Source organism: Peromyscus maniculatus, chromosome 4 (genome assembly GCF_049852395.1).
Source record: "Peromyscus maniculatus bairdii isolate BWxNUB_F1_BW_parent chromosome 4, HU_Pman_BW_mat_3.1, whole genome shotgun sequence".
Taxonomy (NCBI): domain Eukaryota; kingdom Metazoa; phylum Chordata; class Mammalia; order Rodentia; family Cricetidae; genus Peromyscus; species Peromyscus maniculatus.
Genome location: NC_134855.1, coordinates 37131022 through 37147635, shown reverse-complemented (window position 1 = coordinate 37147635; position 16614 = coordinate 37131022). Strand labels below are relative to the sequence as shown.

The 16614-nt window shown below is 41.4% G+C and overlaps 1 protein-coding gene across 27 annotated transcripts in view; it reads right to left on the bottom strand.

Annotated features, from left to right (window-relative positions):
• Positions 1 to 16614, bottom strand: part of Pkp4 (plakophilin 4) — a 224053-nt gene that overhangs the window by 36111 nt on the left and 171328 nt on the right. For 9 of the 27 annotated variants that reach the window (XM_076569504.1, XM_076569506.1, XM_076569515.1 and 6 more), the window contains 6 exons: positions 15926 to 16057; positions 15630 to 15817; positions 12422 to 12971; positions 8006 to 8194; positions 6312 to 6528; positions 4067 to 4114 (listed from right to left, as the gene is read on the bottom strand). In XM_076569504.1, coding sequence (XP_076425619.1) covers positions 4067 to 4114; positions 6312 to 6528; positions 8006 to 8194; positions 12422 to 12971; positions 15630 to 15817; positions 15926 to 16057 — 1324 coding nt within the window. Of the gene's footprint in view, positions 1 to 4066; positions 4115 to 6307; positions 6529 to 8005; positions 8195 to 12421; positions 12972 to 15629; positions 15818 to 15925; positions 16058 to 16614 lie in introns of all 27 variants that reach the window. The other 18 variants (XM_076569509.1, XM_076569512.1, XM_076569518.1 and 15 more) reach the window with 5 other exon arrangements.

Sequence of the window (16614 nt, the reverse complement as noted above, 5' to 3'; positions counted from 1 at the left end):
CAAATGCAATGTCTTGTTGTTCTATAATAATGAGCGCACATTACACCTACTGCAGATTCTTTTAGACTTGGTTTTCAGGTAGCATCTCACTCTCCAGATTTTCTCATGTCATCTGACCTGCCCACTATTTAGAATCTTTGCAACATGTCTATTTTACAAGGAGGACAGCTTTTTTTTTTTTTTTTTTTTTTTTTTTTTTTTTTTTTTTTTTTGTAGAAAATGGTTCACAGAACAAATATGCAGGTGAAAGGATGCCATTAAACTTTAATGGAAATAATGAGCTCGGGCTGGAGAGATGGCTCAGTGGTTAAGAGCACCAGCCGCTCTTCCAGAGAGCCTGGGTTCAATTCCCAGCATCCTTGTGGCAGCTCACAACTGTCTGTAACTCCAGTTCCAGGGGAAGTGATGCCCTCACACTGACATACATGCAGGCATAACACCAATGCACATAAAATAAATTTAAAAATTCCCATAAAAAAGAAAATAACGAATTTACACTAAGTTAATAAAAATTACTTTTCATATTAATAACCAATTGAGACTTCTATTGGTAGGTTTTTTTTTTTTTTTTTTTTTTTTTGTACATGGATGCTGATAGACATCATTGGTGGCAGCTTATTTGGAGGTAGCCCAGTTGTCCACCAGAGGGGCATAAATGAACTGTGAGGTAGCTGTATAATGGAATAATACCTGACAATAAAAAGGAGTTGACTGGTATACCCAGTAGTGTGCATGCACTGACCTTTTGTTTTAAACAAAAGAAGTCAGATACCACAGTACATGATACAAGATGCCACTGGCAAAGCGAATCAGTGCCAACAGAAATCTGAGTATAACTGTCTCCAGAGCAAGCAGTGGTGTGGCAATGAACTGGAAATTATTAGAAAAAAAACTTTCTAGAACAATGGGGACACTTTAAATTATTCTTCCTCTAGACAGGGTCTTATACTCTAGCTCAGTCTGGCTTTAAGCTCAAGGCAAGTCCTCCTGCCTCAGCTTCCCTACTAGCTAGTTTATATATCCAAGAATGTCACTTGGGTAGGGAAGGCTCCAGGTATTAATTTTTCAGTCCTCTTTAAGGGGCCATTACATACCTCTGCATATGTACACATACCACTTATGCAAATGAACATTTGGTGCATCACTATTAAGTTATAGGAATCACCATGGCTGCTAAAGATCCAAATGCTCATTATGACATGGCCTTTGGACACAAGCTCCCATTCATAGCAAGGGCACAAGTTACCGTTTATCCAGTTTTCCTGCATCTGGCCCCATCTCTGCCTTGACTGTCCCCCTGAGGAGGCAAGTACTACTAAATCCCATGGGATACAGACAAGGAACTGGGGTAAGTGGAGGGTAGTGAGACCCCAATAGTCTATGTGTTCCTTCCTACAGAAAACAGAAAGTGAATGCAAGTTTTGCAGCTGGGAAATGCAGCATGGCCACATTTATATGGGAGATATCAATTAGAATGTGCTGGAATCAGAAAGGATTGGTGGTAAGACTATGCATACAGTTGCTCAAAACACAGACGCCTGTAAGTTAAGTCTTTCCTCACCACCCACCCAATTTGTCAGTGGGCTCAGTTATCCATCCTTTCTATCTTTCCTAAACCATTTCAAGACTCCTAGATGTTCCCTCTGCTTCAAAAGCCACCTTTCCCATATTCAGTCTTTGTCTGGCAGCCAGATTATTTAAAAAGCTTCCAGAACCCATGTGATGCTGGGTAGCTATGCCAGTCTGCTTGCACTCCAGCCTCAGAAGGTAGAGATGAGATCCCCACATCGAGCTGGCTAGCAGACTCATCACTGATAGCCTGCCTCCCTGAGCAAGGTAAAAGCCACTGAAGAGGATCCTCAACATCAACCTTCAGCCCTCCATGCACCATGCATATGCAGATACACACACACACACACACACACACACACACACACACACACACACACACACACACACGGGTATGCACACCACACACACAGACAGAAAGAAGAAAAAAAAATCAGAAGAATTGGAGTTCTACTGCTGTGGCCAAACCCTTAGGGTCTCCAATCACTGTTATCTGGACGTCAGCTGATTATCAGAGTGCAGTTCCCTTGTCTGGAAAGTAAGAGCAAGAAACTGTTCTCTGGCTGCTTATGGGGATGGCTCTAACGGCTAAGCAGTGTACAGTCATTAACATTCCCCTCTGAAAAACGAGGACTTCCAAGGAGGGATATTTTCTGGAGCAGTCTCTTTTTTCTACATTCAACTGTGGTAACCATTTCTGATTACCCATGTAGGGTCTATTGTGTAAGACAGAGTTGTAATTGACGGAGTGCCAGGAGTGTGGCATAATCCTTTCTGGTAACTCACATTTATTGCAAACATATATTTTTCCCTCTTTAAATGGTACAGTGATGGTTAAGATTTCCTGACAAACCTGGGCGCCAGGAAGACCAGACATCAGAAGAGAAGCTTCTAGTAGGAATAGGGCAATGGTTGGCATCAACATCACCCTTGAATTAAGCTCAGCAAAAATTTACCCTGGGAAAACTGCTACCAGTTTCTATGCTAACTGGATGGTATCACTGCAAGGATTTGCTTAATTACAACCTAAGCCTAGATTTTTCTTTTTTAGCTATGGTTCTGTATTTTGATGTCCCATAAACTACAACAAAACTGAGGTAAATGTGTGAGGGAACTGTTTATAGGCCCTGGATAGGTAACACAAGAATGAAATCCTTGAGAGGAGGCAAATACCCAAGGAATCCCACATACCTAGCTGTCTCCTTAGGGACATTTTCTGCACCATAGTGCAAGCGATTGAGACTCAAAGAGTACAGGATGGAGTTGCCGCACTGGGACAGGAGTAGTGGTGAGGACTGGAGGAGGGGGTGGACTGGAATCTGTTGGTACTAAAGAAGGTAGAGACAGGGTGCTAGAGAGGTGAGGGCTGTGCAAGAGCAGGGCACTTAAACAGGACCGACCGCCTGGTGCAGTGACTACTGTACAAGCGAGTTGATCACCGAGTAGGTGATACTGGACTCCAGACCTGTGGATTGCAAACGTGAGAACCACAGAACAAGCTCTCAGAGGCCATGTCCGAGCAGCCCAGACCACGCCACAGAATAAGGTGGATGCTCTAGGGCTGAAGCACATCGGAAACAGACTTTTCAAAGGGCAAAACCAGTGTTGGCAGTGTTAAAAGCATCTACTGGTAACTTAGTTATCTGTCTGCCTCAAGAAACTTGCTGCCGTAGCAGGAGATCATCTAATCCAGGTTCCCTTGTTCACAAGAGGCAGCAGCTAATCAGAAATCACTGGAGATGATGGGACAAGGAACAACAGGAGAAACAGAACCAGAGGCAGCCCTGATCCTGGACCTTTCAGAGGAAGAACTTGAAGCAACTCTAGTTATGTTCAAAGACTTAAAAAAAAAAAAAAAAGAAAGAAAAAGAAAAGAGGAGCTGAGCATGGTGGTGGAGCCCTGTGATCCCAGTGGATACAGGACTCTGAATGTTCCAGTGAGACCCTGTCACAAAAGCCACACCACACCACACCACACCACACCACCACAAAGACAACTAGTGGATGAGTGAGTAGATGAGGACTCTTACCAGAGACATGGGAACTACAGAAAAAGACTGCAATGACTAAAAAAAGAAGGTTGTCCAAGTATTTGAAATTAAAAATAAAATGGCAATCAATGTATAGGTCAAACAGATACAAGACTACAGTAAAAAGCAGAGTACGCTAGAAGACAGACCCCTAGAAGCTATGTGGCGGAGGGAGCTTACTAACTTTCATGAACACAATGTGACTTTAATACATGTAACTAGAATCCAGAAGGAGAAGAGGGAGTTTAGTGCAGAAAAGAATTTAAAGACATAAAAGCTGATTTTTTTCTAATTTTGGCAAAACCATCAATCTATATTCAAAGAATTTCACCCCAATCAGGTCAAATGCAGAGACCACACTTCAGCTCATCACAGTGAAATGCTGAAAGCTGAAGAGATCAACAAAGAAAGCTGAGAGGAAGCACATTACATAATGAGGAAAATACAAATAATTTCTTATTTCTCACCAAAAAACAACAGATGTCTGAAGACAATGAATAACACCTTTTAAAGTACTGAAAGAAAAAAAAATCACACTTGTAAATCTTGAAGTTTATATGTGGCAAAAAATATCGTGAAATGTGAGACAAAAACATTAGAGATAAACTGAGGTTGAAAGAACTCAAAACAAATTCTTCAAGCTGATGGAAATAAGACAAGATGGAGACCCAGGGTTACAGGAAGACCTTCAGTGGTGAAGGTATATATTTTAAAAAATTTGTTTTTATTTCTCTTCATTTCTTTCAAAGTGACCATTTTCAGAAATAACAGTACTGTGTATTATGTGGGTTCAAATGTATAAGACACAGGTCAGGGGTAGAGGAAGGGCCACCTGCCAAGCTGAAGGCCTGACTGAAGGAGCATGCCTTCCACAAGACATGTTCTCACACTGGTCTGCGCAGAAAAAACCATTTATAACAATGTCTGTTTCTAAGCTAAGATCCTTTCTTTTAAAGTCACAGCTGGGACTGGTAGTGGGTATCTGAAATCCTGGCATGAAGATACAAGACTGAGGTAGGAAAATCAGGTAGCCAGCTTGAGCTACATGGCAAAAGCCTGCCTCAGAAGAGCAAAATACCAAACAAAATCATAAAAAAAAAACAAAACAAAAACAAACCTAAAAAACAAAATCCTTACAGATTTCCTTTAATATAGTAAATGTTAGTAACTTCCAGCCTCATGGAGAGTTCATCAGGCTAATTATGGAGTAAGAACAGTAGAGTTTGAGGTGAGAAAAACGTTAAAGTTGTTATTTTCACAACTGAGGAATAGCAGTTGTCATGAGCCTGTGATTCTCATCATCTGGATTCCAGGGTCAGGTACAGTAAATGTACCTGTTACTACAGGATGACTGCTCATCTTATGAATGGCTTATCAGAGAAGTTGCACATAATCAAAGCTTGCTGTAATAGTGTATAGATTAGACTATGAAATGACGATAGCATCAACAGCAAAAGTACATTACCATACATGAAATTCTTGTTTATAGTGAATCAGTTCATATTAGAGGTCAAAGCTGGTGTCTTCAGGGGTACATCTTCAACTGGAAACTCCAATCACTCCTCACTGCTCTTACAGGTAGCTATTATTATCTTGCAGGTCCAGCTAGGGTATCAAATCTCCTTCAATTTAGAATAACTTTGGGAAATTTTGTATGTGTTGGGAACCATAGAATTTTGTCATTCTGAAGATTTTAGAAAATGGAATAATATAAGAAAATTTCTGACAATTATATAGTTCTTTTTGAAAAATCCTTACGATAGCCCAAAATGTCAAACCAGGACTACAAAAACAAAATGTATGCCTAAGCCCAAAAGAATCTTAGGCATAAAAGCACACTTACAAAGTGGCTTCAATAAATCAATGGCTTCCCATCCACCTAAAGCACCTTTACTTACTCTAGTTAGTGACCAGAACCTCACTAATTTTAGTTCACAGTCATTAGAATACGTTGGTAGGTTGTTAAATTCAAAAAGATAATTATAACAACTTCCCAGTGAAACAACTGTGGGCGAAGAGTGAATGAAATCTTGCTAATAATATACGGCTTAAAATAATGCCAAAGTTACTTAAAACTTAGTAATGATTCCATTCTTTCAGAAATGAAAATTCTTTAGTCCTGAAACATATTTTCTGAATGTTTTAAGTGGCTTTCACTAAAGGAGACCAATTTTTCAGACTCAATCATATTTACCATGGAAAATGTCATGTAAGTGGCCAAACAAAATAAAACAAGAACACATGCCCATCATTATCTCTCAAATGCGTCTTGATTGTGTGATGACACAATGCGTTGTAAAGGACCTCATTCATAAAAGCTGCACCCAGCACTGACTAATACACCTGGAAATGTATACATCTCTTCTAATTGAGAATTAATAGATGAACTTTCTAAATGAGGCAGTCCAAGTGGGGAGGAGGATGGCCCTTCAGTCTTTTGTCAGGTCCTCCCAGGTAGCTGCCTGAGTCAAGTACCGTAGGATGAATGCTACAAATAACCCCAGTGACCTATGTGTTCTCTAAGTTATAATTAAAGTCTGGGAAAAGGCAAACCAGCTTCAAAACATAAAGTCAGCCTCAATGACCTACACAGGTGGAGTAATAGAACTAAGGCGTTTCTGATACTACCATAGACTCGCCAGGTTAAAAGACAGAAGAGTGGAAACGGTTAGTGTGGTATGGAGTGTCATGCAGAGTCCCTCTGGTACTTGCCTGGGGTCCTTCTGAATGCTGTCTATTGATGGGGATCTTGTGGCACCGTCATCAGCTGGCCCTGTGTGCTGCAGTCTGTTGTAATTGCATTCTTGGACTCGGTACTGTAGCGGCCTGTAGGGCTCCGCATAGGTAGCTGCTGTGTTTAGAGCATAGTTATTTCTTTGGTATGTAAGGGTGCTTCGTTGGCTGGATGTCCTTTGTAGATTTCCAACACCTACCACAAAGTCAACATTTTGAGAAAGATTAGTATGTTCTCCACAGAGGTGCACTTTTCAAACATACAATGTTTTTTTTTTTTTTTTTTAAACTTTTAAATATGATTAAACATTTGGCAATTACAGCAACTGTTTATTTTTAGATTTCATAAACCTAGCTTGCTGGCACTAAAAGAAGTCCCTAGAAAAGAGCCAGTGACGCCATGAATCTGCTTATAGGCCTGGTTATATTAAGATTTAGGAACTTAAAACTACATGAAATTAGTCTCAGAAATGAATGGTGGTATATCATAATTTTAACTTAGTGCTTAAAAACAAGGTCTTTACTGAAATTTATAAATAAACCATCAAGTTTTTAAACATCCTACTTTACTTCTATACCTATGTTTTTTGGCAATACTGGAAAAAAAAAATCTATGTCACAAGAAAGATGGATTTTAATTCTACGGCTACTCCCAGAAATTCTTACGTGATATTACACACAAAGCGACTGTCTGCTGCACTGAAATTTCTCCCCTAATAGTGCCATTGTTGAACCCAAGTCTTTCTGCAGTTAGAGAGGTTGTTCACCCTTTCTCAGTCCTCTTAAAGGAATTCCTCCTTACAGAGCCTAAGAACAAATGACCATTTCCTCACTAACAGCTACCAGAAGGAAAATTCTCCAGGAGGCCAGACTTTCCATTTCTGGTAAAGAAGCAATGTAGTTTTGTATTTGCTAGTTGACCTGGGAGGGGTCTTCCTGAGGTGTGCCTGTGAGGATCATCACCGCTAGCTGGACCTCCATGGGCATATTATGAATCTCTAAGATTTGGGGCTTTGGGATACTAGAAGCTGCCTTTGAGACTTCTCAAAAGCACCTTCCGGCAGTGCACACCACAAAGGCTATAGCTTCCGGCTTAGCAGAAGCTGTGGTAAGAAAAAAGGGTAAGAATTGTGGTGCAGGGGTGTAAGACCCAGTAACCTGTTTATACAGGTTTCGACTGCATTCTGTCCAGGTCTGAGCCTCTCACAGATGTGAGTATTCAGAGCAAACCCCACACGGAAAAAAAGAGCGAAGCCAAATCAGCTTCACCTCCAGGCTGACTAAATCAGCCATTAAGTCACTCATGTGGATCATTTCAACACCTGGTTCAGGCAACAAAAATCACAAAGAAGCACTTCAGCAAATGGCTGCCTTTCTCTACCTAATATGCGTCTAACCCGAGGGAATCATATTTACAGCTTTCCGAATTCCTCCCTAAATTAACAGCACAATCACTATCTTCATTGATTAGATTACACCATGGTAAAAATACATTACCCCTAAGTACATGCTAACTGAACTTCTGCTTTACTGTTCATTCGTTGGCCATCTCATCTGCTTATCTGACAACACAATGGGCACCCACGATCTTCTTCTAATTGAGAACCCAATCTCAGTAAAATGCCTCCTCTGCTGGGCCAGGGAAATCAGGAGGGCAGCTGCCCGGGGCCCACCTGAGCCTGCGCGGTACAATGCCGTCTGCGAGCCTTGGAGTTCCACAGTTCCGTGGTTTGGGCTGCGGTACACTGGGCTGTAGAAGGTCCTCCCTTCGTATATAGGAGTGATATGCAAGTCAGGAGACACGGCTGAGCGAAGTTCTTGCCCGAGCTGACTGTGCTGGCTGGCATAGGAACTCCGTAAGCCTAGAGGGAGGAACACGGCCCCATCACAACTGCGACAGTCACGGTGAGGTTGAAACCATTTACCCCAATTCCAGTCCCAACCAGCCGGACAAGTGTTAGGTCTGAAGTCGAAAACTACTGGAGTTTTATGGCCCTGGTTCTCAATCTTCCTAACGCTGTGACCCTTTAATATGGTGACATCCAACCATAAGGTTATTGTTGCTACTTCATAACTGTAACTTTGTTACTGTTACGAATTGTAAATATCTGATGTGTGACCCCAAAGAGACCCACAGGTTGAGAACTGTTGTTCCATAGGGAGGAAGACCTGGTATGAAAGCGACTCTGGAAACCTTGTGTTTTTAAAAAGAAACTTTCCTGGTAGCAAGAGAGAAATTAATTTCCTAATAAAAATTTATTAAAGTTTGATTTGCTAACTCACTCTCCAACTATGGGTTACTTCATGACAGTGACCAAACAGAGAATGTCCCCTTCTGCCATGATTACCATTTAAAGATCACAGCATCAGGCGCCGCCTAAGTGCTATTTTGTCAGTGGTAGACCGCCCATCGGTGTTCCCATGAGACGGTAGGTAGCACATAGCGACACCATCATCAGCTCAGCTTGTGTGAGTATCCTCTACGTTTGTACAGAAACAAAACAGGCTGACACACCTCTTGCTGTAGACTGCATGAAGGGAGCCACAGCTGTAGTAGCAGCGGTCTGGCCCCGCTTCCGCTGCCCACAGACATGCTCCATCTCACCAGCAGGGAGAGTCTACTGTGCTTCACATGGCTGTATCCCAAAGCCTGAGACACTATTCATATACTATGTTCATCAGTAAAGGCTGATGCGTAACAACTGTTTGAAATATATTTATTAATGTACATATGGGTTTTATCGGAAAATACTGGAAAGTTAATGGCACTAAAATCTAAATATTACCAGCAAACTAGTAACACTATGAAATACTATTAGTGATCACTATGTTCTTCTTTCTTAAAAAGCAAAACAAAATAAAACCCAAACTTGTTCTAACAGGAACTCAGCACTCTCATCCACCACCTTTCTAGTATAAAGGAAAATGCAAAGGTACTATCTAACATTGGATGATTTAAGATATTCTGATTCAGATTGCAATGTTTACACATGGGGCTCATGACAGAAAGGGGATTTCAAACACACATATTTTGTTTTTTAGGTTAAGTCAGTGCATTCTATATTATGCTGGTCACAAGTTTGTGATTTGTCATTATTAGTAAGTAAAACCTGTCACTTCATTAGGAATATTAACTAAGATTACCTTCCGATTATAAGCAAAAGTGAGTCAGCATATATTTGCTTTTGAAATGGCCAAAGGTAATATAGTAACTAGTTGTAAAAAGGATCATTCCCACCTCATTAGTTCAGTTAATCAAATCACAACTAAAAGCAAGTGGAGTGAGCCATTGAGATGTAAAGTTAAGAGCCCAAAGGGAAATGTGTATATCCTACAATGGAGACATCCATGCTTCATGGCTCAATGATAGAAAGCCTGGATACTCTACAGTATCATTTGCAATCCCCCAAACACCTTTTTGTTCATTTATTACAATGACGATTCCATGTGATTCAAAAATTCGTATTTAAAGCATTTAGAATAAACAAAATTTATTTTTCAAGCACTGATTCTTTTTTTCAAAAATTTCCAAACATAATTATACCAAAATTAGTGTTTTGGGCCACATATATTTTTCTGTGGTAGGAAATACATTTTATACTCATTATGATATCAATTAAATTAAAATCACAGCTGGACATGGTGGCTGTCCATGCACTGAATTCCAGTACTTGGAAGGCAGAGACAGGTGGATCTCTGTGAGTTTGAGGCCAGCCTGGTCTACATGGTGAGTTCCAGGTTAACCAGTGCTATGCAGAGACCCTGTATCCAATACAAAACAAAACAACAATAACAAAAAATTCACAATCACCAAATGAATCCATAAATTAGGGTTTACATTTAGAATCAGTGGTCAAGTAGACAGGAAATAAAAATTTCCTGAAAATCCTTTCTTTCACTCAGAAGTCTAAGCTTATTTCCAGCAAACTCAGCAATGGAAGCCTAGTTCTTCCACATATGTTTTCTACATACATACATATATCAATCACTCTCCATTAGCTGGGAATTCTGCATGGCTCTTCCACACAAACCCAAGGGAGCACAAGTCCCCGGAGCCACTGATCTGCTGGGGTGCTGGGGTGCTGGGGGTGGGGGGGCTTCATAACTGCCTCCAACATGACTTGACTGCATGCTTCTCAGAGGTCCTCAGAAAACACTTATGTCAACCATACCCTTCTGATGGTGAAATGATAAAACAGGTCATTTCACAACAAGGAATTTCTCTGGGCTCAAATCAAATAAGAATTTGTTAAATGAGAAAAAGCTTACTAAGGTTCACATTTTCTAGAGGCCACAAGATAAAATGCATTAATTTTATCCTCAAAAAATATTAAAGATTTTAATAAAAAAGTCCCAAAAGCAAAGCAGCAAGAAATACAATGGAGAAACAATGTAACTTATCTCAAGTATAGAAACTTCTTATACATTTTAAAAATTACAGAAGGCCTGAGCCTGTGTTTTTATGATAAAATGGATAATAAACAAACTTTTTTTTTTTTTTTTTTTTCTTTTGAGAAAGAGGTTTATTTGGGAAGGAGGAGGCCAGGAGAGTAGCTGCCTCTACCAGGGTGGAGAGAACACCTCACAACTGACTGGGCAGGGCAGTTTATATGGGATGTCTAGGGGGCAGAATTAGTTAGTTGTTTTTTTTTTCTGACCAGGGATTGGCCAGTTTTGTGGGCAAGGGGCAGAGATGGCCCTGATTTCAGGGCCGAACTGTAATAAACAAACTTTTAACCTTAGTCATAACCTAGTAATGGCCCCAGTTATACCGTCTTACCCACCAGATTGGCCCATTCGAGGTGACAGTATAAGGAGCCAAACTCAAATTACAGGTCAAAAAACCACAAATGCATGTAGTAGTGTTGGAGGCCAACTTGACAGTCTCTTTCAAGGTATACACATACTTTGATAGAGCAATTCAGCTTTGACAAATAGACCCTATAGGTAGTACTGTACTTATTTATATGAAAGGATGTGTCCCTGGCAATTAAAAATAACAGACAAATGCAAATTAATGGGGAAGCAATTAAACAAACCATACCACATATATAAAGGAGTATTGTGTGTCTCTTAGAATGAGTGTGAGCTCTCAGACACACTGTGAGAAAAAAAGGCACAGAACACAGGTATGACAGAATATTCCTTGTGTAACATACTCTTCTCTAGGTCATGCACATGCACACTGAACTGGTACATGTGACTGGGTGAGGACAGGGGAAGACCTAGAGACTTCTGCTCTTCATTTCAACTTTTCCTGTATGGCTTTAAATTTTACCATTCTGTATATACCTGGTTTTAAAAATATCTTTCTGGCAACGCATAGGATTAAAGCCGGGGCTTTGCACATGACTAGACAAGCACTCTACCACTGCCCTCCATCCCCAGTCCCAAACATACACTTTTCAAAGAAAAATTCCTCTTACTAAAAAGAACAAAGTCATTACAGAATGTAGAAAATCTTTTATGAAAATCCCCTGAAGGGGACAGATATAATGCCAGGAACCTGGTGTCTTTCTAATTTAATCCAAATGGCTTTAAAAGAAATTCATAAGGGCTTTGTGCATTTCCCATCAGGGTGCCTAAATCAAAACAGTAGGATATGGGATTCATATTCTAGTACACATAACTATAGCATTCCTCATGAGAAATTCAAATAGGTATTCTGATCCCATATTATAATGTATCATTATATTGTGATATATCAGTATATGATAAGGGTGCATGGAGGTAAGCCTAGATGTTCAAAACCAATCCCTCATTGTAATATAATACTAATATAAAGAGCTTAGGGGTCTAATAAATTTTTTAAAAATTCAGTGTGTGTGTGTGCATGTGCTTTGTATTTATACTTTATATACCATAATATTTTGAGGGGAAAGATTAGATGCCTCACATAAGAGTTCTGTGTATATTTTATACAGTTTCATTATTAAAAGAACTAAAGCTTGAAAAATAAGTTAACCTTAAGTTTCCAGTATAACTTTTCAGATCAAACTCCCCGGCCTTTCTTCCCCTAACGATCATCATTTCCATGAGCATGGGAGGACTCACACCCTGGGCTTTGTACAATGCTCACCCATCCTCACCTGTCAAGCTGTCTGGCCGTGGTGGAACCATCCTCTCATAAATGTCATACTGCTGCTGTCCGAACTGGTCCATGTCATGAACAGTCCTTTGCAATGAAGGTCCCAGATGCTGTGGTACGGCGGTCATCCCCGAGCGTTTGGGGGACGATGACCCCACTTGGCCTTGGGATGGGGAAGCTACTCGAGTCTGGGCATCTGTCAGGGTCAGTGGGGACCCCACCCTGGCGGTGGTCTGGTATTGAGGGGCTGGTCCGTTAGGATTGGAGCTCTGTCGGGAGGTGACAGAGCCAACCCGGCGCACAGCTGTTGGGGAGGCGGGTCTCTGTGAGTATGGAGAGGCGGCCCGCTGAGCAGGGAGCGTGGTGGAGGAGTAAGCACTGGGGTTCAGAGGTCGGGAGTCGGTCACTGACGGAGAGCCAAATCCACTACCCAGAGAAGTTCTCAGTGACCCCCTTGAAGGAGACACGCCTGTGCTGGTGACATAAGAAGGAGACTGTGCTCTAGATGGAACTGAACTAACTCTTCGCATGGCCCGATTGGCTACTGATGGCTGATGAGAGGGGAGAAAAGAGAACGGGGTTTATCCAGGGTTTTGTGTCCATTGTCATTACAGAAATAAAAACGCACATAGCTCCCACAGAATGTGACCCACGATTTCAGGCAGCTGAGCTTCTTCTCTGAATTGAGCTTTCGCGTAAGATCTTAGCTTTTGCTTCTGCTGTTTTTGGAGATGTAATTTGAATACTAAAACTAGTCAGTAGAAGAAATCTGAAGACATCTAATAGCTCTTTTTTTGTCTTTACATTTTTTCATTTGTTGCCTCTGCATTTTCCAACACATGAAATGCTTTAACTCCAAGTGCTACAAATGACTTGTGAACATGAAGGGCCCTGGGGTCATGTGCTTGTATCATTCTCTGCAAGTCAAACTGTGGCCAAGGCAATGCATTTTGTAGAAAACAAAAAACATATTTATTTCATCTCTCAGCCTAAATGTAGCAGAGGAGTATTTATGGACAGCTGGTCTTTATGGGTTGGCTCTGTTAAGTTGGGGGACGTGTTTTTTCCAGTGTCTAATACATGAACGTGTGGATAGTGCCTGAGTCCAGCTCTCCTCTGATAATTTAGTTCAAGGAAGAGCCTGGCCAGACAGGTGTCCTAGCCAAATCCTTAGCTCTATTTTCTTTTGAGCTCGTCTGATATATGAGCCCTTATTTTTAGTTTAGCTGGTGGATTTAAAGAGATGCCAGTGAGACACCAAGAATCTGTCCCAGTAGAAGCAATGCTCTAAGCCTTTGTTGCCTTTCTTGGTCTTAGCAAGCTGGAAAAGACCAGAATGGAAAATGAACATTTCTATCATGGAATAGTCTGCTATGCATCTGTAGACTTCTACACACAATGGTATCGGGCGCCCTTCTTGATGTTATACAACAATAAAGAAACTGGACAGGAGAAGTGGCTGAGGGGTGTGGTCATGAGAAAAGGAGGCGGGCTGAGGGATGAGAACAGGCCTTAGGCCTCTGCATGACAGGCCCTGCTCAGTTATTTCTGGAGTGCAGCTACCATCTACCTCTCCCCACTTTCAGTTGTGATGGTGAGGAAAGAAGCAGACTTCCTGCAGCCTCAGATGTCACAGCGAGCCGGCTGCTCAGACACCTCAGGTGGCCTTCAACTTCAGCACTTGGGGACAGCAGTGGTGGTGCTAAGGGGATGTGGGGAGGGAGGAATGTGGAAACTAAACAAGTCAATAGGACAGGGCTTACAGTTAGTGTACAGTTGGAGGGGTCAGATGTGTGCTTGGGTGCTAACAGTCTCAACAATGCACTTAGATGGCTAGATAATATGGTGTCCAGACTACATGCAAATTAAGTCACAGAGACCTACTTGTAAGACAATGTTTCTGCACGAGGGACAAAATCAGCTTAATACAAGTTTTTTTTTTTTTTTTTTTTTGGTTTTTCGAGACAGGGTTTCTCTGTGTAGCTTTGCGCCTTTCCCGGAACTCACTTGGTAGCCCAGGCTGGCCTCGAACTCACAGAGATCCGCCTGCCTCTGCCTCCCGAGTGCTGGGATTAAAGGCGTGCGCCACCACCGCCCGGCAAGCTTAATACAAGTTTTACTTTTTGAAAACGACATAATCATGACTAAGGATAAAACTGTAGTTATGGTAATTATACAAAAGACTAGAGTGCAGCCGGTGTGGAGAGCCCCCAACGCAGATGACTATCCAGAGGGGCTCACCACACACCTCCACCAGCTACCAAGTACATGCACGGAGAATGTGCAGGCCGGGAGCACAGCCTCGAGGAGCTGGCTACAAGGGTAAGAGCTACCTTTACGCTTAAACGTCAAACCCTTAACTTTCCCTAAACTGATGGGCAGAAACGCCCACAACTGTATCATAGCACTCTCCTGTAGTACTGGGAAGCTGGTCCTGTGGTGTGTCCTGCAGTGTTTCCTGGGCTGCATTGTGAGGAACACAGTAACCACCCAACTTTTCTCATCTTTTTGCTACTTTTCAGCAACTAAAGGATTGCTATGGTACTTGGATAGAGTGCCAGCCCCACTGGCTACTATGACCCTTAATTCTTACATAGTCTGGTGGATGATGTGAATTAAGTGGCAACAAGGAAGCAAAGGAGGGTTCACAAACATGCATGCAATATTGTATTTCTGCCTATTGACTGAGTCCTAAGGTGACAGAGTGGATGTGCCTCCACACAATGGCTCTATAAGCACATGGATCCAGGAAAAGAAATACGCTTTCAGTCAACAATTTTAGTGAAGGTGGGCACTTTTGCTAAGAGTAGACTACATCCCATGTCATGGAGGTGGAGAATGGTTTTCTGTCCTCTGGGACTTTCTACAGCACATTGTAGTGCTGGAATTGCTGAGGATCAGGATCCCCTCAAGAACTATGCCATCCTCACACTCCCTCGGGACTGCTCAGATCAAATTTCTTGTTTCCAGAAGAATTACTCTACTGCATCTAGAAACTTATAAAAATTGATTAGTTAAAAGTAAACTAATTCAAACAAACATAATTTCAGGCTTTCTGCTTGAAATATCTTCAATACTGTAACTCCAACAGTATGCAGTGATTTGAGTGGCTTTTCACTCTTTCAATTACACACGTTAGCTTTGCCCTTTGTAAGTGATGCCTATAACAGTTCCATAACTAAGAGCGTATTGCTAGGTGTCTGACTTACCTGAACCAGTGTTTGTCCTTCAGCTCTCGAATTCCTCACCACGTGGTTACTCGTTGGTCCCGTGAATGGATGCTGTCTACTGTCTGCCTTGCTCACTGTTTGGTTGTTGTGGAAACTCCCTGCTTCCTGGTACCCGCTGTCAGAATAAGAATTCATTTGGGTCGAACTTCTTGAGTTTCCCAACGATCCTGCATGAATGAAACAGTGAGAATAACCTTATTATACACTTCTGAGGTTTACTTTCAAAGTGAAAATATGAAAAGAAAATCTAGTGTTTAAAATAGAACACAACAGACCCTCACTTTCATGGAGAGACGTCTGTTCTGGTGAGTAGAGTGTCCCTTGTTCCTGCTCTGTCCTGATGAGATAGTTGTTGGGATGGACAGTGTCAGAAACTCTAGGTTTGTTTACACCAGTATTTGGCACATCTGTAAGAAAAGAAGTTTATAGCTGAATTTAATGACATTACAGAAGAACTTGTTAAAAGGTACAGATACTTGTCAATAGCATCCCATAATCCATAGGTTACTAGAAGGCTCTGTTCACCTTAGTAGCACAGTTAGTGAATGTGCTCCCCACACTCAGTTTATTATTATTCTTTGCTCAGTTTCATGAATGTTGTTTGTTGTGGTTACAAGTCCCAAGTTAACTTATGTATTATATTACATCAAAATCTGAAAAATGTATCTGTCTCCCCTTGGAAAGCCCACCCTTCACAGCTTCCTCCAAATACATTCAGAAGTAAACGAAGAATGATGGCCAAAGATAGGGGTGGGGTGGGGTGGGGATATAGATCCGAACTGTTTAAAACAAAACATAAGATGGACTTAGTTTATAGTTCTTATTACTTACAGTCAAAAGAAGTCTGAAGTACTGAGTCACAAGTCATGGAGGCACTAACATCTTACCTACCTGCTTCTTTGTCCTTTTAGTTTTCCCCAGGGGAACCTATACAGGTCTAACCTGGTAACTGTTTCTTCTAACC